This window comes from Pseudopipra pipra, chromosome 5 (assembly GCF_036250125.1).
Source record: "Pseudopipra pipra isolate bDixPip1 chromosome 5, bDixPip1.hap1, whole genome shotgun sequence".
Taxonomy (NCBI): Eukaryota; Metazoa; Chordata; class Aves; order Passeriformes; family Pipridae; genus Pseudopipra; species Pseudopipra pipra.
In genome coordinates this window covers 24,913,230-24,932,857 of record NC_087553.1, presented here as the reverse complement: position 1 = coordinate 24,932,857, position 19,628 = coordinate 24,913,230, and the positions used below count along the sequence as shown (strand labels likewise).

The 19,628-nt window shown below is 38.8% G+C and overlaps 1 protein-coding gene across 5 annotated transcripts in view; it reads right to left on the bottom strand.

The window, feature by feature from the left end:
* Positions 1-19,628, bottom strand: part of GRAP2 (GRB2 related adaptor protein 2) — a 109,062-nt gene that overhangs the window by 37,813 nt on the left and 51,621 nt on the right. The window contains exon 3 of one of the 5 annotated variants that reach the window (XM_064655147.1): positions 11,393-11,473. The exons of 2 other annotated variants lie outside the window; for them this stretch is intronic. In XM_064655147.1, coding sequence (XP_064511217.1) covers positions 11,393-11,412 — 20 coding nt within the window. In that variant the 5' untranslated portion in view covers positions 11,413-11,473. Of the gene's footprint in view, positions 1-6,998; positions 7,671-11,392; positions 11,567-19,628 lie in introns of those variants that run through there. 2 more of the 5 variants (XM_064655148.1, XM_064655152.1) reach the window with 2 other exon arrangements.

Here is a 19,628-nt window from a genome sequence, read left to right as displayed (position 1 = left end):
TTCTCTGGACACCCCTGGTATAAGTTAGCTGAGTTGGTAAGTCTGAATGTTAAAATATGATGATTGTGTGCTTTGACTCCAGCTTTACCCTAGAGAGTACTTCCAGTTTGGCTGCTGCTTTTCCTGACCCTGTATCCATCCCTTCACCTAACAATGAAATTCTTTCTCCAGTACTTTTCCGCAGTGCACAGCAGGTTAGGAGCAGCAGCAACAACTGCCCAATTAAAATTAAAACGTCAAATGTGCAGAAGGCAAACTGTACTCAAACTGATCTGCCTGGGCCATAAGGGCAAAATGCCTTTAGGCTCATGCAATTAGCTGAAGGATAATTGATGGCCACAAGCAATCAACCTACAGTTGTGGGTCTCATGTGCAAGAAATGTGCTAGGGCATGTCATTCAGTATTGACTCAGAGGAAAGGGCTTAATTCTGTCTGAGTCACTAACACCATCTCCTGAAACACTGATGGTTTCCTTAGAAATCTCCCTGAAATTACCAGCTGAAATCACAAAGTGCTCAGAAGACTCAAAGCAGTGGCTACAAGTGTGCTACCATTCCCACTGTCTCTATAAGTTATGGTATGCAAAGAATGGTAAAAACTGTTTAGCTGGATGTGGAGAGGAAAGGATCCTTCAAGTGAGAGCAGTGCCCCTGATGATTTATTAGAGCAAGACAGTTATAATACAGGTAAAAGCAGGTGTGGAGAGTTTTGAGGCACTACTGAAGTGATAGAAAGCATGCCAGAAAAATGAATTCTTATTCTGGAGTACTAATGGCTACCTGAAGAACTGTCCTGAAACAACTCTCTGGGAGAGATCCTCATTCAAACAAGCCCTTCATCTTTCCTCCCTTCTACTTCCTACCTTTCTTTTTAGAATGGAGCTTGCTGAGGCCTGGGTTTTATTCTGCTATGATGTTGCCTGCACCTCAAGAACTGATGTGTTTAGTCTCTCTTTTTTTAAAATTTTTAAATAAAGACAGCTACTGCTTATTAAATTCCCAGTTAAATTATTACCTTGATGTACCTGTTAGAGCTGCTTTCCAAGGAGGCATATTGTATTGACCACAGCTATCCACAATGCTATAAAATCCCCTGTGTTTCTCCTGCCTGAGACAGCACATTGAGAAATATACCAGGAGTAAACTGCTTGAATATTAAAGCACTGCTTGTTTTTGGCAATGAAGACATAACCTCTGTCAGTGCAGAGTACCCACTGTCGACAGTGCCTGAAAGTCAGTTCAAGCCTTTCTGTAAAAAAAACAATTAATAATAAAGCTCAGGATGCTTAAAGAGCTGACCCTCAGAAGCCCTGGAGATTTAGAAAAGTATATCTACACCCATTCTGCATTTGCAGTTATTAATGAATGATTAGTTTCTACAGACATTATCTTGTGGTTGCTTCAACCCTGTTTGCCACATTGACCTCAACAGTTAAGGGAAGAAATCAGAACAATGACAAAAACTAGTTAAAAAATAAAAATAAAATTAATTAGTATGTACTATGGAGGCACTTGGCATGTCTGCGTACTAACAGCTAATTCGAGTTTTGCACTTAAAATACTGATTCGGTGGGTTTGCTGTGTATGAAAAGCACAGCATACATTAAGAATTACAGCACTTACTGTAAGGGCAAATAATTAATTTCCTGAGAAGTTACAATTAAATCTATTAATTAGTTTACTAAGTAAAATTATTCTTAAATATGTTTTTTTTAAGAAACTTGACACTTTGTGTTCGATATTTTGTTTGTTTCTATAGCCTTAATAATGGATTAATTAATCCAGCTTTTTATTCTACTTAAAGATCACAGAAATCTTGCATAGACAATGTAGGAAGATTTTTCAAGAATTTTTTAACTTTATGATATTTCTTACAAAAAAATCTCCCTTCAGAAACCCCCCAGTGTTTAATTTATTCCCTCAGATGATGCTACAAATGGAGACTTCAAGACACCTGAGCTGCCGACAATTAGAATGGTCCTTTTGGAATGCTTGTCACTTCACACTTGGATTCTCAGTAGATAGTAGAGCCTCCACCATCTTTCAGCAGGGACAGTTGGCTTCACTTCTGTTGGAAACAGAGGGAAGCAGCTGCTGCTCAGAATGATGAAACTCCCATTGTGAGCAGCAGTGTCAGCCCCACTGAGAACTGCCTTGCTGAGATGTTGTGGGAAAGGAAAAATGTTTGCCTGAACATCATTTAAAGCTAATCTGACAACACAAACATTCAGAGACTTTCATTATTGAATGGGCTCATTACAGCAAAAGGAGTAGGTAGCGTTAAATCATTTGGGTATGTAGTACGTGTCATTACTTCGTATACAGGACATAGCAATATATGCTGTATCAAATCAGTAGGCAAAGGAGGCAAGTGCAGCACATGGCCTCTGCTGAAGGTAATGACATGATTGTGACAACGCTGATGTAATTTTTGGCAATGTAATATTGCATGTCGCTTCATCCCTTTCTACTAAGAACGTGAAAGTACTTGATGGCTTCAGTGTATTAAGATTCACCTTCTGTTCAAGATGGGAAAGCGTTTTCAGACTACATTCAGTTCTTTTTGACAGCTGAGAAGATTGGGAGATTTGTTTTTGTTTGCTTTGATGGATTTAATCTCAGAGATCTGTTACACTGTTAGAATTATCAAGAAAGGATAGTCCAACCAGTGTAATGATAATACAACTTGAAACTTGATAATACCACTTGAAACTGTAAACTAATCATCCTGATAGAGTTAGAAAATGTTTGTTCCATCCCCGTGTAAAGCTCTGCACACTTGGTTGATAGAAGGTTTGGTCACCTTTCTCAGAATCAGTGTTTTGACTACTATTTGGGGAGCACACTGGATGTGACAGACGAATAGTCTGATGTGGTTCAGCAAATGCCATATACAAAGACTCAAAGAGAATGCCTCTAGTGTCCTGGCTTTATACACTATACACTTCCACATGAAAAACAGTTACTGGGGCACAATTATGCACAGAGACAATTTTAGAAGTTGTTTCACATCCCTGTTTAGATTGCAGGGTTATGGAGTGCTTCTCCAGTGCCAGAACTCAGCTGTATTTTGGAATGCCTATGACCTGGAAACATGATGTTATTTATGTAGCTAGATTTTAAAAATAAAAAAGGAATGCCAGAGCTCTGGGGGTTTAAGTTTGTACTGTAAGTGTTACTGGTGGATTTTTCATGATGAGATAATAAAAAAAAATAAATAGGGAAAGGAAAAACTAGAGAACACAAGGCATAGAGTGCCTCGGGGAAAAAATGGCATGTTATTAGTACTTTACACTGCTCTGAAAAGATAAAGCCATATGTAAAAAAAGATTAGAGTTGGGGAGAGGGAGGAAGGATGGATCTTGGGAGTTCCAAGAGAGGTAAAAAAGAATTTCATCATGTATTGGCACACAATGTTCATTTAGGCATTCGAGTAATTTTCTTTCATCTCATAATATTTTGCAGTACCGACCTCTGATCTTAGTGCCGGGATAATGTGTCCATTCTTAGCAAGCTTATTCCTCAAAGGTTAGTCTCCCCTGCTTAGATATTATTTAAATGGTACTTTAGCATGGTTCTCTAATTAGCAGAACAATTAAAAAAATTTATGGCTACAGGGAGAACTCAGACCCTTCCAGGATAATTTTTTTTCATTCTCATGTATCTGAAATCCTTCTAGAAACAGTATTTACAGCAACTATGCTTCAGAGATAGCATTCTGGGCTAAAGCAAAAGAAAAGAAGATGCCCTTCCTTTCTCCCAGATTATCCAGCTGGGTTGAGTTAAATATCCCTGGGACAGTAGGGATCAAACATCGAAGCATTTGAGTACAACATCAGCCACTAGAATGGTTGTATCATGGGATTCAGTTTGTGTTTTGAACCATTTGTTAGCCTAGCTGATGTGACTACCAATTCTACTTGTGTTTGTGCAAGTCTCTCTCCCCCATTTAAAAAAAGTGCTCATTTAAAATAGTATTTAAAATTAATTATCACTATAAAATGGAGAAACAAGACAGCCTTGTTTGGTGATGAAGAAAGATTAGGAATCCAGTTTCCAAGCCCAGCTCAGCTAAAGTTTTGCTGTGCATACCTGGGCAAGTCACTTCACGTCTCTGTACTGTAGGATGCATTGAAAAAGTGCAGTGCAGCCATACATGGAGATATTTAAATGGAATGGGGCACCAAAATCCATAAAACCTCCTCATCAGGGGACCAGTTCATTTTTGCAGATTGTCAAGTTAGTTTGGCTGGTACAGCTTTAGTGCTTCTGTCATCTCAGTGTCATCACACTCATATACCTGGGCCTGATTACAGTTATAAAGTGAGAGCACTCACACACATCTGTCTTAAAAGCAAATGGGCAAAATGCCCACCAATAGGCAAAAATATCTGTAGACATTAAGATGAAAGGCTTGTGCAGGAAAGACAGTTACTGCCATATAAACCCTGATGGTAATATACTTCCTTTCCTGCTGCCCAAATGTGCAAAGAATGGTGGGAAATGAAGGTGAAAAGACTAAGAAGACTCCTTCAATGGAGTTGCAAAATAAAGATTTTTGAAAGAAATCACGGGATTTATGGATAAAATTTGTGCTGACTGGAATATGGTTGGTAGTCAACCCTGAGCTTTAGATCAAGCGTGTGACAATCATTATATTGAATATGTATGTGGCACTTAGGGACATGGTTTAGCGGTGAACATGGCAGTGCTGGCTTAATGGTTGGATGATTTTAGAGGTCTTAATGATTTTAGAGGTCTTTTCTAACCTTAATGATTCTGTGATTCTATATAGTCATTCGAGGAATTGAAAGAAGATAGAATTGTTACGTTCTTCTTAAACCAAAAGCAGACTCTGGAGAGAAGAGAAAAAGGTAGTGGAAGTTGGGGCCTTATTATATTGTAAAAAGCTAAAGAAACTAAAATGACCCCCAAAGACTCAGACATATCAAATGTTGGTAGCAATATTTCCTTACTTGTCAAACATATGGCATTTTATCTGCCCCAGTAGGTAAGTTCTTCTAACTAATATCAGAGACTGAACTTGCCAGTGAGTATATTTTAAAGTGTGTGTCTACATACATATATCTTACAGCTCCACTAAGAGGAGAATTTCAAGTGAAAATACTGTTAGGGAAAGAAACATAGGGAAGAGAATGAAGACCATTTTCATTATGTCAGACAGTAAAAATAAACCAGAAGAGACTGCCTACAGCAGTAGTTCCAGATCTGTAGCTTAATAGCAGCCTCTTGCCTGCCAAACTTTTAGATATTGCTTGTGGCTAAAGAGAGCTGGTGTCAAGCTGCAAGTTGATGGGGAGAGCAAAGTATAACATTGTGCAGAGGACATTATAACCTCACTGCTGTTGCCCTTGAATCAGCAAAAACGGAGGGCATTGGTGTATGGTTACAAGAGTAGAATATAATCCTGAGGAAAAAAAAGAAATTCCATGTGAACAGGTAAAGGAAGACAAACATGAAGAGAAAAGTAATGGCTATAACTTATAAAAACCAGACAAGCTTGCACACACGCTACACCTTATGGAAACTAATGCAAGAAGGTGTAAGAGATCAGGACAAAAAACTAACTTGAGCAGCAGAGCCCTGGCTTTCTGGAAGTTGCCTGTTTTGCCCAGGCAGATCCTTCAGTCTTAGTTTAGGAGACGTGTGCAGAAGGGAGCGCTAGAGATGAAAGCAACTCCAAAATCCAGACAACAAAACTATGCTAAGTTTAGATGTGTACATTTCACATTGCATCTCCATCCATCTCCAGGTTATTCTGCTTTCTTGATAAAAATGGGAATGACACACCCTGCTATTTTGTGCTTAATCTCTTATCCATGGGATTGTCACATTAAAATGTAAGAAAGAAATAGAAGTAAATGTCACTAAATAGGAAAGTAAAGAGAATTGCTTCACTGCAACATTTTTTCACTGAGCTGCTACTAAGGAAACATGGTTTCTCCATATCTCTTCCACAACTCATTTCGCCATCACATCATAGCCAGATTTTATGTCCTATTCAGAAACTTGTGAGAAGAGGCTAAAGCATGGGCCTCTCTCTCTTCCGCTTTCAAGTGGATGGCTGCATCACCTACAATCTGGCACATCAACACATAACTGATGGGTAACTTTCTTATCACAAAACCCAGCTCCTCCTGTCATGCCCATTTACTAAAAGCTCAGTCATTATAAAACCTTTTTTCACCAGGTAATTATAAAAGGGACAGATTCTCCCACCGCTGTTGAAGAGAGTTTAGATTATTGTTTTTTCTAAGAAAATTTTGTATTGATAGGATGCTACTAAAATGTTTCTTAAAGGCTGATGTCCTTTTGTTCCTACAAGACAACTATTATGAACTTTATGTACACAAACACACATGAAACACAGACAAGACCTTGCTATACAGCTCTATAGCACTCCAGTCTAAAGAAATGTCTCATAACGATATTGCATATTAGGCTTACAGTGCATCAAAAAGCTTTACAAGGACATTAAAAAACAATTGAGGAGAAATTACATTCATGCCTGACCCCTTAAGAAACCACCACATTCCACAGAAGACACCAAAAGGAGGGTCAATAATGCCAGATCTTCAGCTGCCAGAAGCATTTTTCTTTCTAAGCATCTTGCCCCTGTTGGTATGATCACAATGGGTGTCTCAGAGATACAATAGTCTGATCTCTGCCAGAGCAACCTTAAAGTTTCTGGGAAATCTGGATATCTCTTGTGCTCCTGACTAATACAAAGAAATTTCTCCATTCGTTATTTTCTTTGTTCTGTTCCAATAAATACACTCCTCCTGAGCACAGTCCTGATCCCCCACTGACAAGGCGAAAAACCTGATGCACCTGCGGTGGAAAACACACTGAATCTCAAGCCTTGCAGCTAAGACCTTATTTGTTTAACTCCACAGAAAATGTGATACTAATTTACTCAGCGTATTTACCCTTAAAACTTCATAGTGAAAGAAGGAAGCAGCCAAGCAGATCTGTACCTTTGAGGCAGGTGGTTGCACTTTCCTGTTTCAGGTTCTGTGATGAGAGAAAGCGATGGGGGAATGGCACAAGTCTCACAACAACCTGTCTTCAGCACAAATGCTTAGCAAGGGCCAAAGTCTGTGGAGCCATGTGGGACACACAAGTCTTCACCCCAGCACCTCAGCCTCTCCCTCCTGAAGCACAGCCAATCAAGCTAGTAGGGTGCAAACCACAAACCACGCAGGAACTCACAGGCACGGCAGCTCACCGAGCCTGTGAGTGGCTCATCAGTTTAGAGTGGTTTTATTCTTTTACTGTGAGGGAAACTGCTCTAGAGCAGTTTCTCTGAATGCTACAGCTGTGCTGGGGCACCTCGTAACTTGCTTGATGCTGAGTTCTTTAATATATCTGTCTGGAAAACACTGGCCCCTTTGGACAGAAGTAGTGATCCCCAAGAGCAAGCCATCAAAGGTCTAAAATGCACCCTCTTTTCTGTTATGGGGGGACAGCGGTGGCCATAAACTATCAGCATCTGAATTCATGAAGCACCTCTCCTGCTACACACCCCATTTCATGCAACAGAATCTATGGGTGTATATGCACGGGGCACCCACATGTGAAGATGCACTTGGATCTCTGCAAGCAAACACAGGCGAATGCAACAATCATCTTGTGCCTGTGTAGGCACAGACCAAGAGAGAGTTGATATATCGAGTGTCCAGGATTTCATCAGATTGAGGGATTAGTGTGAACTAGGGGGCTGTCTTCAAGCTGTGAGAAAAAGGGTTATGAAAATCTGATTCTTACAAGAACACAGAAAAGGCACATTTGCCTATTTAGTTGTTGTATCAGTTGGGTTGCTAGCAGGGTTGTATTGCAGTGGCCTGGACAAGAGTGACTGCGGTCTGCCCAGCAGACTGATGATTTGTCTGGGCTGTGCAACTTTCAGATGGTAAAATCTATGGTAGTATCTTAAGGATATAAGAATAGAACTTTCTTCTCCTCAGGTGAGCAATGGCTGAAAAGACACTGCTGGGTTACCGCACTAAACTACCCCCCCTACCACTACAGAAAATGGAAGGGGTCTCCCATTCCTCACAGCAGGGGCTGGAAGACAGGGAGGGGAGGGGCCTGATGAGTGATTGACAGTCCCTCTGGACACAAGCAGCCTATGGGGGAGGGCAGGGCTGGCTAAAAGCATTCTGATTGGATTAACAGAAAAAGGGGTGGGGCATTTGCAGATGATTGGCAGCAGTTTGAAGTGGGGGGGGAGGTGGGGGGGAAGACAGGAGGGAAGCTGATCCAAGAATCGCTGCTGTTCCCACTGCTGGAAGAGGGGATAAATAGAGGGTGATGCTGGTGGTGTGAGTCCATCCACCTATGTCAGCCTCATGGTTAACTCCAACCATTAATTACACAGGCATAAGAGTTACCCCTGCACTACGCTCATCCTGCTGGGGCTTGGCCTCTGGAAGGCTGTTTCCTCCCACCTTCCCTGCCCTCCAGAGCTCCCTTCTCATGCCTAAGGGCTGCCAGGGATCAGCAGGGTCTCTGTGGGAGGAGGAGCATGGGTGGTTGGAAAAATGATTGCTACTGGAGAGCAGAAAGCCTCTGGCCTTAGGAAACACAAGCCCTTGCCCTGGCCCGTGGGCTGCCAGGTGCGGTGCCTGTGGCTGTTAACATGAGGCATTTCAGAGAAAGTAAAAAGGACTTGACATCAAGTTAAATTTCTCCCTGCAGCCATCACTCTAGGACCACTTAAAATCATAGCCTAAAAACATCATCTAAATTCTGTCGGGGAGCTGTAAGCCGTGAAAGGGCCATTTGCTGCAGCTGAAATAGATTCATAAATTATCAAGTTCTTGAGCCAGTGAGATCCACATGCCCCAAGTTCTTGAGGCCACTTTTCTTGACTTTGTACTGTTTCCTTAAGTATGGTTCAGCGCCTGGCCAAATGGTCCGTGCCTTTTCCATCCTATTGCTCAAAAGCAGCAGAAAAAAATATTTTCACTCCTAATTATTGTTGACTTTGTAGAACAAGCAGCCAGACTGCTCAGGTTCAATCTGTGTTCTTCAAAAGAGCACAGGTGTTACAAAGAGAAATGGGCAAAATTTTATTGATAACATTGAACTATCTAATATTGAAAAAACTATTCTTAAGTCTATCTTTTGTCCAAAAAATTGCAAAGAACAATTAAGATGTTTTATGAATTGCTATTAAATTACTCTTTTGCCATTTTTAATGGTTTAAGTACTTCCAATATAAAATATTCTGGTTTTCCATCTAAAAACAGCTCTTTATCTCAAAATCTACTTTGATTTGAGTAAAAAGGGTAAAAACAGATTAAACAATATACAATGTTCTGGGGAGAAGCACAACCTTCCATTTGGCCTAAGATAAAAAATATTTTTTCTTCTGCATTAGGGACATCAATCTTGCAAGCAAACTGAAAATCAGTTATATATGCAGCATTGTAGCATTAATCACATGGAGCTGGCTGAAGAACAGAGACACAGAATGCAAGAATCAAATGCTGATATCTTGTTTACTAACGCTAAGACCTATACAGTGTTCAGCTTCATTTATATGGCACAATTTGTCTGACATTACCTCACAAACAAAAGCAAAAGACTGGAAATTAATGCAGGGCTATATCCAGGCTTCAGGCTTTATAGTCTCAATTGATCAATTTGAATATTATTTAAATACAAACATCTACCAAATTTTATATTTCAGGCTGTTTTTTTTTTTTGGTTGTGTTTCTTCCTAAAAGAGGAAGATCTTTTAGGCTAATAACTTGTTTTAATCATGATTCAACTCTTTTGACATAATGCCACCAAAATACTGGTATTGTATTGCTATGTCAGTTAGTACGTTCTTTTTATACCTCTGGAATATTCCTGAGCTCCTGAAGTGAGGGGGAAGGCTATGCCAGCATTGTTCATGTTGTTCTTTTTGTATATGTATAGAACTTCAAGCTGTCACTCTTGGACTTTTCACCACTTACTAAAAACAAACAAAGAAAGAGAAGAAAGCATTGCATACTCATCAAAATCCTAGACCTACAAAATAGAAACCATGTGGGGACCCAGATAGGGGAAACATAGGTACCAAGTTTTCTGTAAAGCAAGGTATGATTGCAAGAGGATTAGCTAATCAACTTGTAAAACAAAGCAAATCAATGTATGCTGCCATATAACCAATGTCACAGTGCCACTCTGACAGAGAGAGAGAGAGAAACATACAAAGGGAAAGGAGGAACCTCATGATTGATGTTTTTAATAGCTTCATTGAAACACATGATAAAATCAGATTCTCTCAGCAGGAGACAGACAGATATAAATGGACTCCATCTGAAGCGCAAACAACAAAAAGACACAGGGAATTCTAAAACATCCAGCACCCTCCTCATAAAGATCTCAGTTTCTCTCATCCAAGTGTTTGCAACTGTCTCTCCCTGTGAAATCCTAATTAAACCAGTATTTTTCCCATTTAAGTAATTTGAAAATGTATGTAGTTTGATAAAAAGGTTAATTAGCTCTATTCTTTAAAAAATTGAAAAGGTACCATTTTGATCTTTTGCTTGAAATTCGTGCCTATCCTTGCATTAAAAGTATTCTTCAATCTGGACTGTGGTAGCTCGCAGAGAGGAGAAACATACTCATAAGGGGGGGCTGTAGGGAGGCGCCTCAGATGGAAACCAAACATTTATCATGAGTTTTAATATTTTTACTTTTTGTTCTCCTAAAGTGTACTACAGATTGTTTTTCTTCTCGAGGCTGGGTGTTTTTCAAGGCTTGAAATCAAATTGATACATGATGAAGATGGACCTTCTCTGGTGACTTAGATAGGAATTGCACAGAATTCTATCCAGCCTGACACTAACCAATAAAAGCAAAGGATAGGAACAGGAACATCGCAAAAAGCTATGAAATGACAATTCACAAGCATCGTTTAAATCATTTGGAGGCTGCATTCCCTTTTTATGCTGTTGCTGACCAAAATGCACTTCCTATTGAGTGTACCAGCTGTGAAAGATGACAAACCCAAGCTGATTGGTCTAGAAAAATTGTTGTTACTGTTTAGCAGAGCAACTCATAGACAAATGGAAGTTCTTGTTTTAATTCCTTCACCTCTCTGCTCTGGTTTAGAGACCTTCAACAATTCCTTAGACAAAAGGATTGCAATAGATTGACATGAGACATTTCCTTCCCTTCTCCCTAGCTGCAGATGTTGTCTTTTTGCTGTAATGTAACTTTCACTGACTCTGACATTGGCATTTGGATCTTGTTATAGATATATGCTATATATTGATATATATTGATATATGCTCAAAATGCTAGCTTTGTTAGCACCAAAGTAAATTGAAGCAGTGATTTAATAGTTGAAAGTAAGTTTAAACAAACTTACTGGAAAATAAAATTATCCATTTCTTCTTTTACTTGCTAGGGCTCCCAGTGCTCTGGGTTGACTATTCATTGTGTTTTCAACCTGCAAATGTCAAAGCACTTAATTATTATCGCATACATTATTGAGTAGAACCAAGCCACTTTCCTTCTAGTGTGATATCAAACATGATATCTTGCCAATAGGAGAGGCTAGACATATTTTCTGTATTTTCTCCTTGGGTCTGTTATGGTTGCTGTATTTTTGGTTAAGGTCAGTTGAATGTGACCAAAAGGTTATTGCAGAAAGTAATCTCCAGTCCTCCTGTTCATTAATTTTGCTACCATGGAATCCTGATTTTGTCTGCCTTACACAGATGAGAAATGGAGGATGAAATTATTTCTGTCTCTGCTTCTTTCTCCAGAATTTTAAGTGAATGATATCACAGAATCATAGATATCATGAGCACTTCTGCCAGCTCCGTTAGTATCCTTGAGTGGATACCATCCAGCTGCAGAGACTTGTGTGTGTCTAGGTAGTGTAGCAGGTCACTGACCATTTCCCCCTGGGTTATGAGGGACTTCATTCTGCTCTCTGTCCCCGTCTTCCAGCTCAGGGGTATGGGTACCTGCAGGCTGAGGTAAAGAAGGCATCAAGTATCTCAGCCTTTTCCTCATCCTTTGTCACTATGTTTCCCTCTATGTCCAAAAAAGGCTGGAGATTCTCCTTGGTCCTCCTTCTGTTGCTGATGTATTAATATAAACATTTTTTTACTGTCTTTCATGGCAGTAGCCAGATTAAGTTCTGGTTGGACTTTGGCCCTTCTAATTTTCTCCCTACATAACCTCATAACATCTTTGTAATCCTCCTGAGTTGCGCATCCCTTCTTCCAAAGATCATAAACTCTCCTTTCTTTCCCAAGTTCCAGCCAAAGCTCTCTGTTCAGCCAGACCAGTCTTCTTCCCTGTTGGCTCATCTTTCAACACATGGAGATGGCCTGCTCCTGCCCCGTCGAGGTTTCCTTCTTGAAGAATGTCCAGTCTTCCTGGAATCCTTTGCTCTTCAGACCTGTCTGAAGGGACTCTGAAAACTCTTATCATTCCATGATCTCTGTGCCCAGGATGGCCTCCAACCATCACATCACCCATCAGCGCTTCTCTGTTCACAAACAATAGGTCCAGAGGGTGCTTTCCCTAGTTGTCTCAGTCACCAGCTGTGTCAGGAAGTTATTGTCCACACACTCCAGGAACCTCTATGGTTAACTATTTTATGAATAATGGATCAGAGAAAGTCAAACACCATTGTCAATAGGGCTTCTTCAACATTGAGTCAATGAAGAATTTTCAATATCTGTATAACATTGAAAGGAATTCAGGATGACTTGAAAAGGACTGTCAATTAAAATTAGTAAGTTTGAGATGGATTATTTAAACTAATTGCTCAAGGAAAAATTAACAAGTAATTATAGCTGCACAAAGAAATCAGAAAAAGAGTAAGGAAAACCAACTTCTCCCTGTTATTTTCAGAAAAGGTACTTAAAAATATCAACACCTTTACAAGTAAGAACTTAGGAAAAATGGCATCACTGCTGATTTTAGGATTATATATCAGTGGAAATATTTTTGAATATGAAGACAGATGAACTGAAATGTTGAAAATTGAGAAGAAATTAGCATCCATTTGGCATTTCTGAAAACTAGTGACTGGAAAGTAAACAAGACAATCTAATATTTCCTGGGTCTAAAATACATACTAAAATAGATTGCTGTTTATATTACTCTCCTATACCTGTATTTTCCTAGATTGTTGAAGGGAATTGAACCAAAGGCAGTTGGAAGGAATTTTTGTATATGAATTCCTAGTTATATGAGTACTAATATGAGACTAGGGTAATTATCGTGGCTGTCTGGGGCAAGGAGAGCCCAGACAACTTAAGTTATTAACCAGCACTCCAGGTGTATGTCAGCTGGGAAGCGAGTGCTGAAGCAGTTTCAGCCAGCAGGTTTGCTCATTCTGCAGTTCTGACAGATGCCACGGGCAGAAACAAGTCAGTTTTGAAGCAAAAGTGATTTTGCCAAGAAATCATCCTAAAGATGCCATAATGCACAGAAGAGCACTACAATAGTGTACAGAGTCAGCCAAAAGGCCCACCTGGCCCAGTGCCCTCTAGCTGAGAGGGCAATAAGATCTATTTAGTGCCAATAAGATCTATTTACAGAAAATGATCAGGAAGAAAGGAAACAAAACAAGCCTTCTTGACATTCCTCCCAGGAATGCTTCCCTGCAACGAGCCTGACTTCACTTGTTGAGCCAGAGATTGTATTTGAACAGTTATATCTAAGAGACATTTATTTTCTGTACATTTGTCTATGTTTTTGCCCTTTACTACATTCTGTGGCAATAAATGCCACAATTTACTTAATGCACAGTATGAAAAAACACTTCCTTCTTTTTTATTTAAAACTACTACCTGGTAATTTTGAGAACATAGGTTTGTTCCTCCTGGAGAAGTTAGGTTACACTAACTTAGTGGACTTCAAGGCCGTAGTCCAATGAAGTTTACACTTAGAGACAATACTCAATGTTTACCACTCAAATATCTTTACCATTGGCTTTTAAGTAACTTTTTCTATTTCATAATTAATAAAATTGGTTAAGAACCTTGGTAGTTTAGGAAATATGTAACAGCATATAAAAGCTGTTATCTTTATTTTCAATATAATATCTAGCCATTGTTTTCAGCTCTGAACCTGCAAGAAGTTCTTGATAATTACTAAGATCTTCATAAAGAAAAGAGATAGAAATGCCAATCAGTTCATAGCAGAAAAATATCCACAGTACAAAACCAAGTGTCCACTTCATATAAATTATTCCACCTGCTGGCATACCTCACAGGGAATCTGAATGTAAGAGGGAACATGGAAAACAAACTTCCTATTTTTCGTCCTACTGTAAAGTGTTTCTTCTTACACATTACTGGCACACTGATGGAAGAACAAGAGTCATATTCTATTCTCACCCGTATGATAACTGGTATCTACTAGCTAGAGGAGTTGTGCATTTTAGATACTGTCATCTGGCATATCACATCAGAATCCAAATTTTGAAAACTTTTTGTTAAGAAATTTTTTTCTAAGAGAAAGGAAGAATGAAGCACGATCAGAGCACCAGAGTTTTTGTTACAAGAGAAATCAGGGTAGTTGTTGCTGATATTTTCCATATGATGAACTTAAAAAGATTTAAGTAACATATCCTGGAACAACTATCAAAGTCAAAGCCAGAGACAATCTTCTTTTCCCTTCTCCATCTTCACTGAAAATACAGCACTCTCAATTAGAAGTAGGGTTATTTACATAGGATACAGAATTGCTTATCAAGTCAATTTGCATTCTGAGGAACAAATAGATGGATTACAGTATTATGTATAAAACTTATTCCTGCTGTAGTGATCCATGAAATTACAGTTAATTTTGCTGAAATGGACCATTATATTTTTAAGTAGAAGTGAAAGAAAATGAGAAGGAGGAGGTAAGCTGCTAGGAACTGAACTTCAAATACAAGATTAAATTATTAGTAGGAACACAGCACTGCTGGGAACAGCGTGAGCTGCTTGATGAAGCCACTGACCTGTTGGCTTTCAGACACAACCAAGTATCTGCCTTGCCATAGTAAATTAGATAAATTATTGGTAGTGATGGGCCTGTCACATTGCACATTCATGTCCCCAAGTGATGTATGTAAAAGTGAATTCCTGCTGATACAAGCTCCATGCAGCTCCTATTGGCTCTGACATGCCAACAGCATGCATCTGTTCTGTGCAATGAAAAAGCTGCACTGTGATGCTTCTATAGCACAGCTGTGAGTAATGATTTTGCTTGATTTTATAATGATGGATAAGATTAATTCAAGACCATTAAGTGATTGCATAAAAATCTGGGGGCTATGAGATTAAAGTAAGGAAAACTCTAACTGTACCATAAGAATTTGCATTTCAATGCCTTTTTTCCCCTCTTTCAGCAAAAGAAGGCATGTGCTTCCACCTCCACTGCATAATTTGAAAGTGGTATGTGGTTTATTGTGGTTTCAGAGCAAGTCAGAAAAAAACAACTAACATTTGGTCACTCAGTTCTAAGATGTGTGTCACTGTCTTAAATCGCTATTGCCCTTCACTTGGATTCTGATAACTGACAACAAATGCAGTCTTACTCCGTCCTATTTGTGAACCGAAACATCTCAACTTCAAAAGCCCTCTGAAAAGCAATTTGAAAACCCTGTGCTCATCAGTGCCATAAGTAACCACCTGAACTACCAGCTGCAACTCATTATATTTGTCCATCATGTCAGTCTATTTAGCTCACCCCAGACCAGAATTCATTAGTGTGATGTCAGATTCAGTGCTTGTAAAACTTATCAACAATAGAAACCAGGAATGAAAGAGAAAAAGAAATACAGAGAGAAGGAGAACTCAGCACTAAATTTTCAGGTTTATAATTCCAAGAGAGGAGGAAGCCAGAGGTCTTTCAGAGTCTACAACCTGCCTCTTGAGGCATTTTATAGCAGATGTTAATGTCTCTGCCCAGCATGCCAAGCCCAGGAAAAATCTGCCTTATCTTCCCTTCGCCATGGTTTCTGACAGCATCAGGAGAAGTAATATGACAAACAGACATCAAGATAACTAAAACATAATTAGATGTTGTATCTCCTATATTATGCTGTCCCCTAAGAGAGCTACTATCAAAGGCTACTCACCAACGTTTAATTTCTTTTAGCTCCTACCAGACTTTCTCAACACAAACCTCAGCCATAACAGCTCAAACTTATATTTTAAGAATATATTTGCTGAAAGTTTAATTGATTAAAAATGAAAAAGCTTTCCATGATAAGAAAAGTGCTGTCTGTTAAAACAAATGCTAAAAATCCACACAATGCAAAAAGTGAAAACTACATCATGGCTTTAGAAAAAGGGGGAAATGGAAGTATTTAGGAATAAATTAATGGGTCTGTTAGAGTACTCTCATGTAGTCACAAATAGGTTTGTATTGTAGGTATTTAAATGTAGCAAACATTTCTCTGTCTCAGTCTGTTTTTTCTATTGTCTTAGTCCCTGTTTGATACAACCTGGTTTCACCAAAAGATTTAATTAAAACTGGAATAGCAGGGTCTATTAGTGGTTAGTCTTAAAATAGCTTGACAGAAAGTGCATTGGGATCCCACAACCAGGAAAACAAAGACTTGCTTTGGGTCAAGACTGAGGTGCCTGTGCAGAACTAGGAAGTGGGGAGCATCAGTGGGGAATAACAAGTAACCAGTTTAATGGACTCTTGTTTGAACTGTGCAATAGCATTGGGACTGAAAAGTACCAAGACCAATACTGGGAGAACAGGCATGCTATAGATTAAATGCTCTGAAAATATAGGTAAAGATCAATAGAGTGGTTACAGCAGATTTGTAACACAGCTTTCTTTGTATTTTATTCTTGCATAATTTAGACTACTGGTATTCACACAAACTATATAGGATATATAGGTAAAAGGAGAATTAATTCTTTGGGTTTTACACAGAATTCAAAAAAGTCTTCCACTTTCCATGCAGATCACTACTTTCAAAATAAAATGTCAGATGAAATTCACTGTGAAATAACAAGGGAATAAGATGTCTGTACTCTAGTGTTAACTAAATCAGTATAGCTCTGTGCCACAGAACAAAGAGAAATTGCCTACTGGTAGCATAGTTTCCATTATTTTTGTGCAGCTTTTACATAGATACTACAGAGGTCTAAAAAACATGAAGGCTATTTATTTATGAGTGACTAATTCTACGTAACATTTAAACTATAAAATGGAAGGAGGAGAAGCTTGTGAATAATTAATATTAGCAGGAGTTAATTTTGTTTGGAAAATCTTCTAAAATGCTATAAATTTAATTTGAGGTGAAGTTGCAGTAGGAAACTTCACGAAAGAATCCTGTGTTTAATATCAGAAAAAATTACTCAGAATTTTTGGCTTGTTTTTCTAGGCCTTAAATGCCAGATATTGAGTACAAAGTCACAGGATATGACTATTCAAGTTGACATACCGTCCAAACCAACCAAAGTCACTATGTACAGCATTTAGTCTGTTGCTGCACCTTTGAGCCTGTCCCATCAATCCTAAATATTTTTGCATTTTAGATGTAGTCAGATGCAGTCATAAAGGTTGTAATGTTGTCTATTTCATTAAGAGTAAAACAGAAGGGCTGCAATTTTTAGACAGAGTGACAACAAATCTTTTGTGATGTGACAAACTGATTTCAAACAGAAGATTACATCTGTTTTTATTGGTGAGGATGTATGGTCTACTTGCTACAGCTATTGTGAAAAGAAATTATATGAAGTCCTTGTTGGGCTTTCCTCTGTAATATCTATTTGCATAGCAAATCCAGGTGCAGGATAGCAGGATGCAACTCCATGTTTATGTCAGCTATAGCGTATGGTCAACAGTTGGCAGTCATGCTGTGTTTAGGCGTTGTGAGGTCTTCAAACACTGCTTAATGTTTCCATACCATATGTACTGTAATATCTAATCACCATGGGAATACAGTCTAATGTTTCAGCACAGTTTATTTGTTGGCTGGTAAAAAAATAGCTAACGCTCAAAATGCTATTCATTACTAGTCTTTTTTTTTTCCTTTTTTTTTTTCCCCAAGACAGAGAAACCACTATTATCTGCAGCTTTTCTGTTTTCTGCCTCCCAGTGTTGCTTTCTCCTTCTCACCAGAAATGAGCTGTAGCCTTTTCCCTCTTCCAGAAGACTAAACATTTTCAGGCAATTAGTTTCAGCTGATCTGTTTCTCAAATATTTGGAACACTGTGTAGCTCCTAACAGAAGAAACTTCAGAAATGAATTTTCTATGGGAGATTAAATCATCCAGATATAAAAGAAATTCCTAACAGCTTATGTTCTTTTCTTTTTTGTTGTTGCATTTCAATTGTTCCATATTGCAATATTAACTTCACACAGACTTGCATGGGAATCACCGTAATCTTTGAAATTATTATTTTTTTCCCCCCACAGTAAACTCTGTTCACAGTTAACTGGGGAAAAACAATAATCTTCCAAAACTAAGAAACTGAAGAATCAGAGCACCTCCAATGTGTGCTCCACGATGCCTTAAAGATTATGTGTATCTCACTCATAGCCCTGTGACTTTTTTCTTTCCAAAGCAAATTGATGCTGAAAGATACATCTCTGCTCTTCTTAACACAGCAAAAGAAGGTTTCTTTTTTTTCCATTGAGATTCCTATGACTATTTGGAATAATCCAAATATATTAAAACTTCTTAAGGGATTCATCCCATTCCTTCCTCTCAGCTCCAGCTATGCACCAATGCAGGAAGTTGTACTCATGGAACCCCAGAGGAGAACCTAACAACTTTTAGAAGGATGAATTGGTTATTTTTCCATGATGTCTTAATCTCATGGTTGACATTCTAGGGAAATGTGCTCAGGAATCCATGATAGGGAAGAGGGAAGGAGAAGGAAAGTCATGAAGTTGTCCACTTCAACCACTGTCAACCACTGGATGCATCTATCTGTAGTACACCCTTCTACACAACTCTGACATTGATAAAACACTTTAGAGTGTATGTAAACTGCACTGCCTTTGCATGCACTCTAAGAACATTTTCCATTGCCAGACCTATGTAAAAAACTATGGTGCAAATAAGAAATAGACCAAATACATGTACTGTTGACTTCAGTTACCTGTAGCTGCCTTTGATCGATTGTCTCTATGGAAAATGTGCTGGCTAAACACAGTTTTATTCCATTTATTGAGAAGGCCTAGAAGGCAGTGAATTTAAGCCTTTTTGATCAGTGGAGTCCTAACAATTGTACAGTTAAGTTGCAGTCTTCTGCACAGAAGAAGTAAGCATGATAGAGGTAGTCTTATTTTTCTGAGCTCCCAGATCCCTTAGAAGCAGATGGTGCAATTGGTAGATGTACCTTGAAAATATGGATGAAAGCCTGAGAACCCTTTGTTACAGCAAGTTAATATAGCTAATAAAAATTACATCAACTTTCTTCAATGTTTTACAGCAGTTCCAATATGGATGTGCAAGTCCTAGTATAAAAATCTCACTTAACCATATTGAATGTGGTTACAAGGTCATTCTCACTGGTGGTAACATAAGTAATGACAAATGCTCAGATCATAGTGCATGACAACAGCCCCCTTAGGAGCTATGCAAAAAACGTGGTCAGCTCACCCAGCAATCCCAATGA